Here is an 18,025-nt window from a genome sequence, read left to right as displayed (position 1 = left end):
GGGCCTATTAACACTTGAAGAGGAGCTACTGTGTGAGCTCTGCAAGGCTCATGATTGGAATATACTCCATATTCCAGAAACTCATAGAGAGAACCAGCAGTGATGCCCCAAAATACCTGGTATGAGACTCACAGCTGAGAGACCTCATAAATATTATGGAAATGCTATGTTTGTGAAGCCAGACTGTCAAGGATCATGCACCACAAACAGAATGGGATGATATAAAGATATTAATAGTGATTCTGAGTAACTGCACTGTACCTTCTATCTATAAACCACACAATGCAATGCTGGGGATGCATACATGATGACAACAATAGAGAAGTGGTGTTAAACTGGTGGAAATCTTGCAACTAGCCTTTATCCATGATAACCGCCTCCATTTCTCAACAGTGGGAGATGGCAATGTGGTTACAACACAGATTAAACATTTGTTAGTGAGCCTATAACTCAGCAGTGCATGAAGATATTTTGTGCCCCAATTTCCAATACTCAACAGTGGCCCATAATATATCAACTTATGGTAGCAGTCTGACCATTAACTATTCAATTTTGTAGAAGAGACTATTTCAAAAAAGGCTATTGGTTTAGTACAATACTGGGTGGAGTCATACCAAAATTTTGCCTGGTCACAGAGGTCTTCAATTAGTTTGTTGAGGCATCTGAATATCATCCCACCTGTCTATACCTCCAGCATACAGAGCTAGTTGCATCCAAGGTCTAACATCAGAAATAGCACTTTAACAAATCATTCTTTTACATTATTTGAATGAAATCTGCAATGAAAGTATTTTGGCTAGACAGTGGCTAATCTCTGATCTCAGAAACTAAAAGAGGGAACTGATAAAACTCTTGGAAGGAATAAATATGTCAAGAAGCTGCCAAAAGGAGTAGATATTTGTAAAGCATAATAATGCAACCAAAGGCCCCATTCATATAAATATTACAGCAAATCATATAGTGCATCAACTTTTTATCAACAGTAAACCTGAACATACCCATAGGAAGCAGAACAACATATCAGCAGTTGAAAGCTACTTATTTGCAAGACCATTCAACGTAAGTAAATTTAAAGAACCTATTCAAAGCTGTAAAAAGGCAAGGCAGCAAATCTGAATGATGTTGAGGTAGAACAGATAAAACATTTTCATGCAGCAACACAGAAGCAATCCTTAATCTTGCAAAGAAGTGCCTTGTTTCTCTAAGGATTTCAAAAGTTTGGAGAAAGTCACACATGAATGCTACTTTGAAACCCAGTAAAGAATGCACAGACCCAAAAAATTGCAGGCTGATTTCACTAACCCTTATATATATATATTCTGCATGGAATGATTCTTAATCAATTAATAGAAGCTATTACACCACTCCTTATTCCCAAAAGTTGGTTTTCAACTAAGAAAGAACTGTACAGCACAAATCCTGCCCCTAATGCAAAATGTCAGGGATGACTTTGAAAATATACAAATCACCATGGAAGCCTTTATTGACCTGTTCCCATATATGACACTATTCACCAACTATTATTGGAAAAAACTGCAGTTTCACCAAGGATTAATAGCAACTTTTCTAGAAAATCTCTCTCTCTTTTTTTTTGCTAACTTTCAAGGACAATGCAGCCAAAGGAGGACTAAAAAGAATGGTTTACCCTAGGGTAGCATATTAGCCTCCCATCTTGTTCAATATCTGTAATAATGATCAACCTCTTCCCCAAAGTTTAAGTATGCCAATGACCTTGTACTCTTTGCTCTCCCAGAAAGCTTCGAGATGACAGAATGTATTTTAAATAGTGTACTGGACAAGCTTGGTATATGCTATAATACAAAGTGACTCAAGCCCAATCCTGCCAAGACTTAAATTTGCTCTTTTCATTTATGGACTAAGCAGGCATCTTGGAAACTACAGGTTTTCTGGCAGTCTAGTTAGATCACTGTTACACTCTTAAATACCTGGATGTCATTTCTGAGCACATGCTGACATATAAGAAACACTGAGAAAACATTAGGCAAACGGTTACTGCAAGAGATAATATCCTCTGAAAGTTAACAAGAACCAGCTGGGGCACTCAACCACAAACAGAAAGAACCACAGTCTTGGCCTTACATCCTTTCGTAGGTGAATGAGCCAGTGCAGCATCATGCAAAAGCACTCAGTGGAAGATGAAGAATTGTGGGATGCCTGAAGCCAACCCATATTGATAAAGTTAATTGCTTGGCTGGTATTGCACCCAGTGGTGTTGGTAGATCTAAGACAAACCTGAGAAAATTGGGCTTTGGTATTAATACAGTCCTCTGTGAATCAGGAGAGAAGGCAATCTCACGCTGAGGCCAGTATGTGCTAGTGTACTTCCAACCTGTGCGCTGGAAGATCTGAGGTTAGCTGCTCCAAATGCCCTTGATGTCACCTGATAGTAGTGAAAAATTACTTGATATGCTCAGCCAGGCACCACCATTTTGTTTTTGTGTATTGGTGCTTTATATATAAGCTATCATTTTTCTTTTTAAGGCCTTTTACGAACTGTATCTGTGGTGTTTCATAGTGAATACAGAAATACATATTTGCTATTTCTGAAGATCAGCAAAATCACAGAGAATATCATCCTGGCATCACATATATGTAGGAAATGCCAAATGCATTCAGAAAGACTTACTACAGGTAATTATTTGCAGACTGTTTTAATCTTTTCATTTGGCTTCATTTCTCATGATTTGCTCATGAGCATACAAAGAACATAATATTACAGTTGAAATACTTCTCAATCACTTAAAACCTCCAATGGAAATAAACAGGGACCTAGCAAGGCTAAATAAAAGGAATTAACATATTGAATGTTTCATATTGTTGTTGCCATCATTATTTCGCTTGGGATTATTTAAACAGAAAGGCAGCCTGAGGGCATAATCCTATGGTTGCTAGATGCTAACTATATAGCTATAGGATAATCTGGAGTCCCAGCTCTGACCTGGGAGAAGCACTTCAAGGTTGGAGTTGGGATTGCAAATGCGGAGTGCCTTTGTTCTGCGCACAGAGCAGTGTTTTTCTTTTCGAAGTGAGAAGACTGACCTCGGAGCTGGTGCCTGCAGGTGCAGGGAAGGGGGTGGGGAGTGAGGCACTGCTACCCTATGAAATCCTGGTGAGACCTCTGGCTCCTTTGCTCATCAGCTGGTGTTAGATATTTAGATGGCCAAAATCAGCCAGGGAGACAAGAGGAGCACTGAGGCAATCCTCCAAGCATTCCAATGGATGCCTATAATCCTCCAGGTTTGGGGGATAGCATAACATTTGCTAAGATAAACAAGCAAAAATACAAATTTTATCTCAGCTATGGACAAATTACCGCTTGTCCATTTTGCTTTTTTTGTTATTATTCTTCATCAGTGTTGATGGAGAAGCAAGGAAATGAACAGTATGTGCAGTTCCAAATGCTGGAAAACACATTTTCTTTAGTCATCTGTATATGTACTAGTATTGCTTGCCAGCCTTTCCTGTTTCTGTCCAATGTTTCACACTGCTTTTTGTTTTTGTTATTATTTGCAGTCTATACAATAGAAAAGAACCTGTAGTGATGACTGCAATCAATAGACCCAGCTGTGAAGAACATGAAATAGGAGCGTGCAGGTTGGAGGTATGATTTGGCTGTGTCTTATCATAGCAAATGCATGTAAAACAAGAGTGCCTACTAGGCCCTATAAATGGCTCTATGTTTTCTGCTTGCACAGACTGTTGAGAAAATATTGTTGCTTTTTCTGCAGGAAAATGTATGTGCTGTCCACATGGAGACAAACTGGCAAAAAGCCTTGTGTAACAAGGAACGCACTGAAGTGCAATGTTTTCTCTGCATATCTTCCTGCTCGCAAGCCTTCCCCCTTTCCTGAGTAGTTGTGGATGAAAGGATGTCAAAACAGGAGCACAGTTACTATTCTGGCATCTCCCTCCTAGGGTTTTAATACATGAGTCTTTTAATGTGCCACATTAAATTTCTTTGCAGGATTATGTTCAGCTCCTTTACAGGTGTTTCCCCCCCACCACCCCAGCTTTTCCTTTGCCTTTGTATACATTGCATTACACATCCACAAAGTTGTGTAGGTACAGCAAAATTACGTAAGTGTTTCATTCTGGTTCATCCCACCATTTCCAGAGAATGTCAGACTTTCCACAACCTAAAGAAACCTTTCCACAACCTACATAAATGGCTGCAAAAATGGGAGAGGCCCCAGAGGATGCTGAAGTCATGTAAAACACCCACAGACTACCATGAGTGAGGAATCAGAGGCACAAGATACATGTCTTGTGTAGAGAAGCCCCTAGCCTGACAAATACCTAAGCTTAGCAAATGTTATTTCCTGAGCTAGGAATACTTTGACCAGGCATATTTGCATAAGGAAGCCCACCTGCTAGGATGCCTGCAAGCAGAATAAAAGTGAATTGCCGTCCTGCCCCACTTCACCTGAAAGGAAGCTTACCTTGGAGCAAAGAAACAGGATAGGCAGTCTCAGGCCTCAGGTTTCTCACCTGAGAAAACAGCTCCTGGAATCCCTGGGAATCCCTATAATTCTGTATGTGATTTTCATCAAAGTAAAGAAGACTCTGGTTCTGGAAGCCCTACTTCTGCAACCATGTTCCCCACCCAAAGATATGTTTCTGGGCCTGGAAGAGGTGTTAGAAAGATGCTTTTGTGAGCATCTAGAAGTTTTGTGAACATTCAGTGGGGTTGTTCCCAAAAGCTCACGATACTTTGGGATGCTGATGAATTCCTCTCTGGAATTTCTCCTTGGTCTAAGAAAATCATTGCAAAGGCATTCTCTCTTTTTGTATCTTTATCCACTGACCATAACCACACAATAGTTTTATATATAGATCAACTGAATGGGTTGCATGAGGTTGTTAGCTGAATGACTACCTCACAGAGAAATAGTCAAATGATGAAAAGCAATACTTTGGGGCATTAGAGAAATGATTAGTCTACTGTATGGAAGCAAGATGTACCAATGACTATTTGTTTATAGTAATGATTATATATTATTTCCAGTATTAGAAGCAGTATTTCTTCCAATCCAGTTGCTGGGGAAAGTGAATGGGAGAATGCTATTGGGCTCAGGTCCTGACCGTGAGCTTCACTTTGCTACAACTGGTTGTCCGCTGTGGGAACAGAAAACTAATCTAGAAAGAACCAACAGGATTCTTCCTATGTTCTGAAAGTTCATCACAAAGGAGGACATGAGCTTTCTGATCTTAATCATGGCTTTGGAAGCTCCTCCCTCCATCTCACCCCCCAGTTCAGAAGGAAGAACCCAACTGAGCAGTAAGTGTAGCTCAAAGCTTACTCACCTCATACTCCTCCTTGAATCCATAGCCTTCTGCACATTTCATCTGTGTAATATGCTGTAGCAGATCAGCAACACGGATGGCTGGATGAAGCTGCCCAGTCTGGTAAGGCACATCCACAGCGTCCCGCTTCTTGTAGGTGTGTGACTGAACCAGGCTGCTTGTATCACTGCCCATTGTGTGAGTTTCATCTAGGAAAAGAACACTGAATAATAGTCTTGACTTTTTCTAGTTGTCCCACAAAGGCTTATGATACATTGCTTTTGCAAGGATGGTTTTTGACACCACCAGCATCTTTTATAAGCTCTACCTTGATGGGCTAAACCATAACAAAAATGAAGTTCATTAAGTACTTTGTTCAGGGAGATAGCAAGATGGATTAGAAAGAGGAAACCGCTATTGGTTTACAATGAAAAACACTGGGTGGTATCAAATGTTCATTCTGCTTAGTGTAGACCCATTGAAATGAATGGAACTTAAGTGAGACTAACATTGGATACAACCCATTGTACAGTTGGTACTGTATAGCTTTCTTTGTTTAAATCTACTAACGAATTAGGTGATTTAAATTCTTTAGATATTTAGTTCTAAATGGCACGGAAGTTTCAGGCTGAAACTTCATCAAGTCCTAGACAAGTAAAAAAGGACTTGTTTTTCCTGGATTAGTAAACTTTTTATTATCTCTTTCATGGCAATTCAGGACACATGTTACTGAAAGCAAAATATTTTAAAAATGCTTAAAATGATATGGTTTATTAAGCCAGGAGAAAAATGGAAATGCAGATTGGACATGACACTAGGAAAGAAAATACAGGAGGATAAATGTGTGGAATAACTTGATTTGTGTTAATGTTTGAGTGAAATTAGCATGCTGCAGTATTAAATAAACAAATTTAACATGGGGCATCACATAATGCATGAAATGTTCTATGTCAACTGACATGCAAGCCAACACACAACATAATCCCGCTGAGTTGGTCCAAACTTTTACGAAGCAAACCATTTCCCACCCCCTCCACACCTCTTCAATGGGGCAAATGGGCAACTTACCATTTATTGGCACTTTTAAGAAGATACATATCAGGAGAAAAAGAGGAGGAGAAGAAAAAGGAAACAGGCCATAAGCAACAGTACTATAGTAATAATTACAGGTATACTAATCTGTGTAACTGAAGTGTCTTCACTTTGGTTTCCTAGCAGAGAAACTGCAAATATTATAAAGGGACTAGCCAATAGAGTTGCCTTTTTTCTTTTATCTATTTGGAATGGCACTTTTAACTTGGTATGTGACAAGAAGAAGGGGGAAAGGACTGAAAACTAAAACCCATATATCATTATATTTTGCCTCTACTATAAAAATTAAACCTCAAAATAGGTTTGCATCAGCTACAAAACTGTTAAATTTAAATTGAAATAAACAAGCCTATGAGCTTACAAAACAGCAGGGTTGCTCATAAACCCTTAAGCAGGCATATTTCAGCTGACATAGTCCTACTAAAGTACATGGGACCAAACAAGATTAAATGACAGCTCATCATATCATAAGGTTTGCTGACTGCAGCATTAAGGGTGAATTTGCACCCCAAGTTTTAGAGTGATTCTCACTGCAATATGAACAAATGCCTGCAATTTCTAAGCATAAACTGTTCTTATAAATACACTGGGCAAAGCGGAGACACAGTCATATGAAGCCTTTCTGCTAGAATTTAAGAATGTCCTATGATTCATTGCAGGATTATAGGGTTTTCCTAACATATACTTATCCCAATTCTCATTTCTAAATATTTGTACAGATTATATGTTTGTAGTGAGAGTTACATCACTAGAATCCTGCTATGTCTGCAAAGATTGTGACATGGCACTGAACTGATGAGTTTATATTTCATAATGCATATTAATTTAATGGCAAAGAAAGTTTTCATGGGGCTATGAGAACCTGACCCCAGCTTTGCACTCACTGCAGGAAAAGAAGTTAGGCAACCTGGACAGGTTTGATCTCTTGCTATCTTACGTAGCTAATCTTGTCTAGCAATTGGGAAGCAAGGAGAGTAACTGGATGGGATAACTAGAAATGCCTGTACTATCTCTTCTTGACTCAGTAATATGTCAAGGCAAGCATGCCCAAATTTTCCTTCTGGTTCAGATTTAGTAACCGCCAGAAGTTGAAGCCTTTTATATTGTGAATGTAAGATGTATTTTGCTTTTAGTTTCACTTTAATGACTCTGAATTATCTTATCAAAAACTGGTGTGTGTGTGTGTGTGTGTGTGTAAATTCTGATACATATGTAGAACTTTCAATACGGTGTAGATTTTCTTCTGTTGTGATTCCCTGATTTATGACTGCTGCATCTTGTACAGAAGCGTGTGTCATGGTGGCACGGAGGAGGCATGTATTTGTCAATCTAAAGCAGCGGTCCAACGAAGGAGGTACGGTTACATTTAATGTCACTTATTTGTCACTGGCCTTGCTGTTTCAGTTTAGGACTTGTAGCTTTTGCTAGTGACACACATCAAACTCCTGTCCTATGTGCAAAGGACTGCCTGTCTCCTGAAAGCTCCTGACTATGCAGATACCTGTACACTCAACAGAGTTCGACTAAGACTGGGATACATAAAAATGTTAATATAATTAAATATTACTGTATAAAATTGTATAGGAAAGGACCACTGAAAGAACATCAAGGACCATCCTCCTATTTTTTGTCTAATGTGGGTTAATGTCACTAATTATATTCCATAGATCTTAACTTTCTTTCCATGAACAGGGCAGACTTCACTTTCATGCAATGAGTTCCTTCATCACCCCTTGCCCACTGTAGCTTCCTGCACCCTCCAAAAATCAGAATATAGGTTTTGGAGGACCTTTAGGAATAACGTGGGAAACACATCAAGGGCCTACTGAACTTCCTCCTTTCCTGATATGAACAGAAGAACAATGTAGGATTCAAGCCTTTGTCTTTATGAATATAGTCTAGTGCCTCACCCACAACACTGCAGCCTATTGCAAAAGATGTAATCCTGACAATTCTTTCCTGGTTCGGACCTTGTATACCACAACTTGTGTTGGCACAGTGATTAAGGAAAAGTATATCTGGTACAGATTCTAAAAAACTGACCATTAGTATAAGGGCAATAACACCAAAGTTACTGAGGTTACCTTTATTTTGGACCAATGGAGTTATTTGTGTTTTATAGTAAGGAACTTTAAGGAGATCTAGTGTCATCCTGAAGAGCTAGTGAAAATCTGAATCCTAAAAAGTACTATATTTAATGCTTTATGTATATGAATGTAATCATTTTCTTTCATCCTGGCTGGGACTGCCTTACTATTCCGATACAAGTACAAGTAACAGTTCCTGTTATCTATTTTTCAGCAAAACTGTAATGCAAAGCACCTTGGGATGCATGGCATGGAAGGCGATATACAAGAGTTGTTACAGTATGTTGTTGTTGAAATGGCACCTGAATACTACAAGGTGGCTAAGACACAAAAAGACAAAATAAATAAAGAAATAAAATAAAGAGTTGGAAGTTGATTTATGGTATTTGAAAAAAAATTATGCACAGAAGTCATGCCTTTTGCTTTAAGTTATTATATTATAATCAGACAAAGGTTAGGTGTCAGTATGGTGCTGCAAAACCAGGTCAGTGCAACTTTTGCCTAAATGTTGCAAATTTATGTTCATCGGCTTTTGCAACCCAAGGAGCCAGACTGCACTGGCATTTATTTCTGCTGGATGTAGATAGCACTCTGCATCTTAAAACTATGAATATTATTTTTCATACAGGAATCATTTTAGACAGATTTTTGAAATTAACTTTATTATTCCATCTGCAGCCACATTTCCAAGGTATTGTGTTTCTTCAGCACAGAGTTTGCGCAGATGCCATCCAAAACTGGGTTGCCAAAATATGCAACAATGCTGGATGTCTTCTGGTCTAAAGTTATTTTTAAAGTATTTGAACAACCCATCCAGGTTTATAAATAGCTCTAAGGGCCCTTAAAATTTGAAAGCCATAGAAATCTCACAATCCAGTTGCTTTTGCAATGTGGAATTTCAGAATGAAGTGGTCCCACATGATAGAAATTGGCTGAAAGAACTTTAGCTCAAGTTATTGCCCTAAATCCCATGGTACAACATTGTTGATGGTATGCGGACATTAACATTATATTTCTTTTCCATTTATTATGCCAGTTATTATAAGGAAATGCTGTCACTCTTTTCTAGTAATACATACATATACATATGTATATGTACAAAGACTATCATATAAAAAGAAATGGAACCGATAAAACAATAAAATAGGTAATTTAAGAACCTGTGACTTAAATGGACTCAAACATCCATTGCTTTGGCTGGACTGTGCCCACAGCAGGCAAAGGGCATTTACTAAACTGTATGTCCATAATGTAACGAACAAGAACAAGTTAGCTTTCCAGTTGATTGTATTAAAAATTTACATTTGTTTAGATATGGACCGAACTATATGATCTCTTAACTGTTTTTGCAAAAAACAAGTGAAGCACGAGATGTGTAAGCATTCCAGGTAAACACTGTAACTTAGATTACATAATTTTAGTGTTAAAAGTCTAGCACCAATAGAGGCTCTTCTTCTTTTCTTTTTTGACAAACTCTCTCCCATGATGTGCGTAAAATTTTGGTATGAAGATAGTGGTTATGTGGAGGGCTCAGTCTTAGTGACAAGACCTATTATGCGCAGCTCACCTACTGAGTTTTGCTCAGACCTCAAAGAATTCTGCCTTACGGTGCATTTTTGTACATCCATTTCAGTGGGAAAAGCCTGACCTGACTTCAGCCTGTGTCAAGGCAGTTGTGTATAGTATCACTAAGGCACACTTACAAAAGCCAGGTTCAAGACATGGTGGGGGCTTGGTACGTGACTAAACGTACTGCACTGAGATGAATCCCAGCTAGCTTCACCCACAGCTACCATGTCTTGAAATGACTGTGTGAATCGGCCTTGAAACCATGCTTATAACAATCCGCAGCCCTGCACACGTGTACACTTGGGCTCACATTGAGGCTTTTCAGATTCACTGTCCCACTGTGGCTTCATGTTATCACAATGTAGAAACAGCCACAAAATGACAATGTACGAACTCAGATTCTTCTCCTTCCCCTTCTGCACTACAATTTGTATCCTCTCATTCTTGTCTGCCAGAAAACAATGGCTTGTGCTTGCTTGCAAACTAAGATGGCAAATCAATAGCAGTTAGAATCAGCTTAGACTCTCCACAGTGATTAACAAGTAAGATCTACTGGACTTGGCCCCTGCGCCAATGTTGTCAGAAGAAATGGGATGGCTGATGGTGGAGGAAGCAGAAGTAACCAGCACAGTAGAGACCACGCTGTCAGAGTACCTCTTTTTCATTTCCATCTCCTCTGTGAGAGAGGGCAAAAGCAATTACTCACAGTCCTTTGGCAGCTTCAGTCCCAGTTTTATATAGGTGCAAGCTACTCCTTCTTGGAGGCATCATACAAAGGACATATTCTGGAATCAAGTGAAGCATGGTTTTACAGTGGCCTGTTCTGCAGAACCCCAGTATGGCTATGGTCAGGTGAAGAGCCTGGCAGTGCCTTGGGGAAACTGTGGCAGGGTGCCCCAGACAGGTACATGGGGTCTGCACTAACGTTTGCAGCTGGATCATTTATTCAACTTCTATAGTCATCTGAAATAGAAATATTTGGCTAACAAATGCAGCACTTTAAAAAAGTTACCATTCTGTCACAGAAGCATAAAAAATTTAAAAATAAGCTGTAGTTTCCCTAATTTTGGGGTCTCTTACTCTCTTCCTTCTATACATGGGCAAGAAGGAAAACAAAAAGGCAACTGAAGAAAAGAGGCGTGATGTGAGAGTGGAATGTGAGAAAACTCATGAAGAAAGTTATTTTCTGCTGCAGAGGCAGTCAGGACAGAACTGAGTGGGAAGGTAGCCAAGCTCTTCCTCTCCTCAGTGCCCCATTATTTGCTAAAGCCTTCTAGGACAATGTTTTACTCGACTTTCCATGGATCACACTGAAGAACCAGAGTTTGATCTTTGTGACCTTAGCTGCAAGCAAGTCTAAACCATATTTTGCTCTTCTGAATAAAACACCAACCATGGTGATCTGTGAATACAAACATAGATTGGAAGTGACTAATAGCCACATGCAAATGGGGGAGGAAGGGGTACCTCAGACCAAGGCTTACGCCTGCCGGTTCTCCTAACATGCTTTGGTTTGGTATTACAGCTGAAAAGACACAATGTGAGTCCCATATGCCAGCAATCAATAGATTACAGACAACGCTCTAACAAAGAGCGGCTTCCGCAATTAGTTGTTATTCATCTTAGCTAGAATTTTGAGGCATTCAAGTATGTCTTAAACTAGAAATTGACACTTACAGTCGAACATGACTTAGGTCATGGATCACTTGTGATAAAAGAATAAAAAGTCTGAAGAAACCCAAGGATACCCTTCCTGTAAATGGAGTGCCAATTAAAACGCATTTGTCTACAACTGAAGAGGAGGATAAGATAGAAGGCAGTGCACAAAATGGTGAAGGTTAAATGAAGACAGAACTACCTTCTTCTTGTTTCAATGCAACAAATAAACAGCTTTCCATATACATCTTGATAAACCAAATGGATTGTTCTCATTCCCTCTTAAGGGCAACTAGTTTTCAACACCTTCATTGTACAGGACATTATTGTAATTATTGTAATGTATTCAACAATAAAACATACTAGAAACCGGTTACAAAATATGATAATGTAATAGCAGTGGTTTTCCCCTTGTTCATTGAAAAAGTCATGATATCTTCAGATTTCTACAGTAAAGGCATATGTGATACTTTCAGGCTGTTAAAAATCACTGCAAATTCCATTTACATGAAGGCTATTACAGTATTATGGAGTCTTCAGTGTCATTTTCTCTATTTGCAAGAAATTATTTTCTTTGGAAATGAAACACGTGTACCAATTATTATTCCATCATAATGACTTTCTTGAATTTTGGGGGTGGTGGGAGAAAACACAAATTACTTCTTCAAACCATGAGACCAAGGCCATAAATTAGAAAAGTTGGTAACAACAGTTCCAACAGTCCCAGGGCACCCGATATGTTTTTGGATGGCAACTCTTCTTCTAATGCAAATCATTCAGTAGTTTCAAAACAAGTTTATGTTATAATGTAGCAGGTTCCCAATCTAATAAATATTTTCAAATGCATAGAAGTTCTGTCACTCAAGTCCTGTTGGGGCTATAAATGTGGTTTCTATACTTGCACATTACAGTCTGATTTAATTAGTTCCAAAATTGCAAAACACAATTTTATGGCAATATTTGCACTAGTAAGGACAGAGAGAAAGAACAGGGGGAAAGGAAGCGTTAAAACCCCTGAAAAGACAGTGTGGAGGCAGCAACTAGAATGGAATGCTTGCCACAGTGCATAATTATAGGGTTTTTCTTTTTTTTAAGTTTAAGTACATGTCAAGTTAAGGTTAGTATAGTGGTAGTAATGAAAAGCATAGCTTTGTTGTTATAAATTCCAAATGCAATCATATGACAGGCTATATTTGGTTGTCAGCATGGTAAACCCATTTCCCTTCACTCTTTTTATACTGGGCAGCTGGCATTGTTTTTAGCTTCCTTACAGAAAGGTATAAAACGCTTTTCCTCCTGGGACTGTAGTATCTTAGTTCAACCTCTGTGGGATGTGGCACAGAACAAATGTTACTTTAATTTGCTGTTATTTTGACGCAAATCACAATCCCACTGCAAGTCTCTTCATGACATGCCAATAAAAACCGAAATGGAAACTCTTACTATACTTAAAGCAGCAGCCACAGATGACCTGATTTTAGATTATATTTAATGGCATTTTATTCGCACAGTCAATGCTAAAAAAATGACAATCCTTTGATTGTCACAATATTTACACTCTCTGCTGAATTTAACTTTAAATATAACATCCAAAAGCCATGAATTATGTTCATTTTTACTGAATTTTCTGGTGACAATAAGAATCCATTTTAATTCTGGTATTTGAATTAAAATGCAGCACAGCCGCTTGTACTATCTCCAGCAGCGTATCACACTTGTTTGAAAACCATATTTTGTAGCTCAAGTTCAGACTTTAAAAAATTGTTTCTGTAACCGTGGTTGATAAAGGGAAATGTTCTCACCTAAAATTGCGGTTGGCACAAATGGATCTGTCATACATCATAAGCAGGTCAATGCAGTAAAGGTAAAAAGAGAAAGAAAAGTAAATGACTGGTAATAGTGCCCAAATCGTCTGCCAGAAAGTCACAAGTAAGAAAGTTGTTATAACATGCAAAAGGTACTCATCTCTTTTAGTATGTCTTTCAAAAAACTAACAGAGCGATCACAAGCACACACACCAACACACATTTAAAAACTGGGTGTGGTCCATTCTTGAGCAGGTGCTTCCTCACTGTGCATTCCAATAACTTATGGACTCCAGTCCTCTAGCAAAGGGACTGCTGGATGAGTGTGTGAGAGGTGTGCATGAGTGTCCTGCTTTGTGCAGTGGCCAGGACTGGCATTAGAGAGAGGGAAGAGGGATCCAATGAGCTCTCTTCTGGTCCTTCCACATGAGTGTGAGCTGTGCCTGGCTAGGGTAAGAGGTGATTACGGAAATAAAAGGGCAAAATTTGTTACCTGGATAGTAAGAATTAGGAACAGTTGTACTCAGTGTGTTAGTTTTCATTGTGAATGAAGATGGTGATGATACAGCTGGAAAAAAAATATCACAGTTCAGAAAAAGAAAAGCACTAGGAAAATACAGCACACCTGCATAGCTAAATTTACAGATTGATCTGACAAGTGAAATCTGATTGTGGAGAAAGGCTTTTGCAAAAAATGAGCGAATGGAGTATGTGGGCTTTCTAGGAATATTCTTCAGCATCAAGTGTTTATTTTTAAATACACCTAGCATTCCCTTCGTTGCCTTGTGTGTTCTTAGGTACCCTTTAGGATTTTGTCTTGCTTCCTCAGTTACTCTGGAAGCCATGTTGGAGGAGTCTGCATCACAGCGTCTTCCCACATCAGAATTGTTTTGGTGTCCTGAAGTACGGAACTGTTGTGACATGGACCTCTCCCAAATGACATAGGCTTTCTGAGAATACCAAGCAGTGCAAGACGAAGATATGCTGCAAGGGTGGCCAAACTGCTAAAGGCAGTGCTGGAAAAGCCCTTAACCCAACAGTGCTTTTAATTTAGACTGCAACCCTATGCCCACTTACTTGGGAGTAAGCGCCAGTGAACTCACTGGGCCTTCATTCTGAGTTTAGGGTGAAGCTGGGCAACTGAACACATATAATTGGAGCCCAATGTATGCCATGCAACCAGCGCCTGATTGGATTTTGGCTGTGGTGCATTTAAAATATTACCAATTAATGCTGTGCCCCTATTGCAAATTTATCTGCCCCCTATTTTCTTGATATTTTTGTCTCCCTGCAAAAGAGTTGTTTTTTTCTGCCTCTCTCTTAGCAGTGGGAGAGTTTTTAATAACTGTCTCCTTGGGGAGTGGAACAGGGGGTCCATATACCTTTCTAAGTGTAAGAGTGCACACTCACAATTTTAAATGGCCCACTGCATTTTTAGCAGCTGAGGATGCTTTATGAAGTGGCTTCTACAATCCTACAGCTCTTCCTGAATTTCCATGAGGCAACACGACCATACAGGAAGTGCTTGCAGACCGCAGTGGTCTCTCAGCAAAGCAGGAACAAATGGGGCTCTAAGAACTTCAGAAAGTTCTCCTCTTGCTTGCAGCGGCACAGAGCTCTGTGAGCCTGACAGGAGAGCCTGAACGCCGATGAGACAGGGAAACGGCATGCAATCGCACAACAGTTCAGGAAGAGCAGCAGAAGCCTTTTCACAGAGTCACAGGCTGCTAAAGCGAGTGCGTGAGCAGTGGGGAGGGCATTTCTAAAGATAAAAAAATAATAATAGATGTGAGCCACTGCCACATTTAAAAAGGTAACTGGAAATCTTGTCCTCCTCCCCAAGGAGGAACTCATTAAAAAGTCTCACTTTCCCAGCCTCCTTTGGCAGAATTTTCATTTCATTTCATCCTTACTTTCCCATTAAATATTTGACACAGTATTATTACAAATGCTTCTACAGCAGATCAACAGCATTTTTATACAGATATTTTTCTTTGAAGCCTCATCCTTTGTGCAACCTTGGGGTAGACCACACCAACGCACTTTCTATGGTGAAATACGCTTGGTATGTGGGAGGTCCAGGCTCAATTGTTGGTCTCACCAGTTAAAAAGAGTCTCAAAATGGATCCCTAAAGAAGGCTTCTGCCTGAAACCTTGGAAGGTTGCCATTAGCTACAGTAGACGATAGATATGAGGCTAGATGGACAAATTGCTTGATATAGTACTAGGCAGGCTTCCTCTATTCACTGCCCTAGCCATCCTGAAGAGGAAGGAGGCACCATTCTAGTGGGTCGAATCGTAATACAAGGCATGTCTTCTTGAATTATTTTTACCCTTTTGTCACAAAGAAATCACTCTGGCTATGAGTCAAAAACTATCACTCATCTCACGAATCTTCTTATGTTAGGGGCTCTGAACTACGCCAGTTAGAACATTAATTGATGTTTACAGCTGACTAAATGGCTGCTACCCCAACACATGGTGATTTTTTTTTAGAAAAAGAAATGGCCCAAATGAATATGGGGGCAGGCAGGAAGCATGAAAGCAATAAAGATTTTAGAAGTGTAAAATAAGCGAGGAAATGGAATCCAACAGCTGCTGCATAGATGCCTGTGATTTTTTTTCATGTGAAAGGAAATGAAATGCAGAAATGCAAAATTATCTTTATTAAAGGTCTCTGTTTTCCTCACTAGAAGACATGCTGTGATGTGTTGCACCATTTGAGAGATTCCGCAGCCCCCGGGGGAGTCAATAACCTGCCCATGGAATTCACCGAGTAAGACGTATTTCTAGAACCGTTTGCCCTTCCTTGCCTAGGCGCCCTACTGAACTTCAAGTGAATCATGCATCCCTTGTGCATTTTAAACTTACATCTCCCATTTAGATTGTGCGTGTCCATGAAAGAGAAAGCTTCATCACAGTTGGTGCCTTGTTCAGTGTAGCTTTTATCCATTGAGTTCACCATCACTGTCATTTCCTGCCGTGTGCTGCTCAATGTCTCTTTCCGCTTTTTAGCCAATTTCCTTAAGGAATGAACATTAAATAAGAGAGATGATGCCGCAGAAGTATGGAATTCATCTTTCTAGAGCAGGTGTACAGCTGTAACTGTACTTACTTTGATCAAAGACATTACATTACTGGTGAAATTCAAAATCCCTAATTAATTTCTCTTACAAGAAAAGCAACACAATAAAATGCTATCATTATACTTTATTAAAGATTTAGTTAAGATATGGATTTGTTTAGACAGTGTGGGCACAGAGCCCCAATATACAGGATTCCTCTAGAGTCTGGTGCCTTCTCCCCTCTTCTATGCATGTACCTGGACACTCATTTAGAAGGACCAAGAGCCTTTGCATGTTTCCCATATCTCATATCTAAATTTCCACCACCTGGAAATATGGGAACCTGCTCTCTAGAGTTCAAGTTACTTGGGCATATGGGAGGTATTCAGACTTCCCATTCCCCTTGGCAACCCATTATGCTGCCTGCGTGTCCATGGGCATGCCAACGAAATGGGGATGGCACAGGGCTCAGCTCAGATCATGGGAATAACAGCTGCGGATCAAGTTTCATCCTCTGCTTCTGTAAGGATACAACAATGTACCCATGAGCTTATCATACAATACTGCACATTTCACCAAGCCTGTACCACTGTTAATAGTGCCAGGGAAACACAAAACGGTGTCACTGGTTAGCTGTCGACGATGTTACAGAAGAGGATGTGAGAGCTGAATGTGTGTGTGCCATTGTCATCACCCACCATAGAAAAATATACAGAGTTAGTGCAGATTTATATTTTTCTGTGAAATAATGAATAATCATTAGTTTACAAATAGGGAAAGAACTTACAATACTCTTAAGTCTGCAAGCCTATGCACATTTTGACAGAATGCTAGAATACTCAGTTTGTCCTAACCATCGTGACTTTCTGGAGGTCTGTTAGGAGTTGCAGGACATTTTCCTCTCTCAATGTACACAAATTTGTGCAGGGCAATCTGGTGACATCTTTATCAGTGGGGCTCTTCATCCACTGAAGTTTTCCTTTTCATTTTATAGGACCTATACATGGTGTTCCATGGTGGTGAACCTATTTTAGGGATGGTGTTCAATACTATGGATAGCTGAACGCTATAAAGCTGAAAAGAAAAGCTGCAGTGCACAATGAGCTCCACCAACATAACAGTCAAAACCCTCCTCAGGATGTATGTTTTGAAAATAGAATCAATGAAGTAGTATGGGAAAATGGTGCATCACAGCAAGTTTACAATGTCAGCTTCACATGATATTGCAGCTACTAAGCCGTATCCAAAAATTTCACTGCAGAATTACATTAAATTGTGTATCATCAGCACCCTAATAGGCAACAAAATACTAGAGTAGTTGCAGTTACAGCAGCTTTTTGGTAAAATAATCTTGTACTACAATCTGGGCTTTGGTGATTACTGTATAAAAAGAAAATAACAACCATTTACTTCCTTCCATCAACTAGACTACAAATTTGGTTACTGT

The 18,025-nt window shown here is 39.4% G+C and overlaps 1 protein-coding gene across 19 annotated transcripts in view; it reads right to left on the bottom strand.

Annotated features, from left to right (window-relative positions):
• Window positions 1-18,025, bottom strand: part of PTPRM (protein tyrosine phosphatase receptor type M) — a 504,993-nt gene that overhangs the window by 108,424 nt on the left and 378,544 nt on the right. For 8 of the 19 annotated variants that reach the window (XM_044426600.1, XM_044426602.1, XM_044426604.1 and 5 more), the window contains 5 exons: window positions 16,385-16,536; window positions 14,007-14,081; window positions 13,511-13,537; window positions 6,373-6,384; window positions 5,326-5,513 (listed from right to left, as the gene is read on the bottom strand). In XM_044426600.1, coding sequence (XP_044282535.1) covers window positions 5,326-5,513; window positions 6,373-6,384; window positions 13,511-13,537; window positions 14,007-14,081; window positions 16,385-16,536 — 454 coding nt within the window. The remainder of the gene's footprint in view (window positions 1-5,325; window positions 5,514-6,372; window positions 6,385-13,510; window positions 13,538-14,006; window positions 14,082-16,384; window positions 16,537-18,025) is intronic. The other 11 variants (XM_044426606.1, XM_044426610.1, XM_044426615.1 and 8 more) reach the window with 4 other exon arrangements.

This window comes from Varanus komodoensis, unplaced genomic scaffold (genome assembly GCF_004798865.1).
Source record: "Varanus komodoensis strain SLA01 unplaced genomic scaffold, ASM479886v1 scaffold17, whole genome shotgun sequence".
NCBI lineage: Eukaryota > Metazoa > Chordata > Lepidosauria > Squamata > Varanidae > Varanus > Varanus komodoensis.
This window is presented reverse-complemented; position numbering and strand designations above follow the sequence as displayed.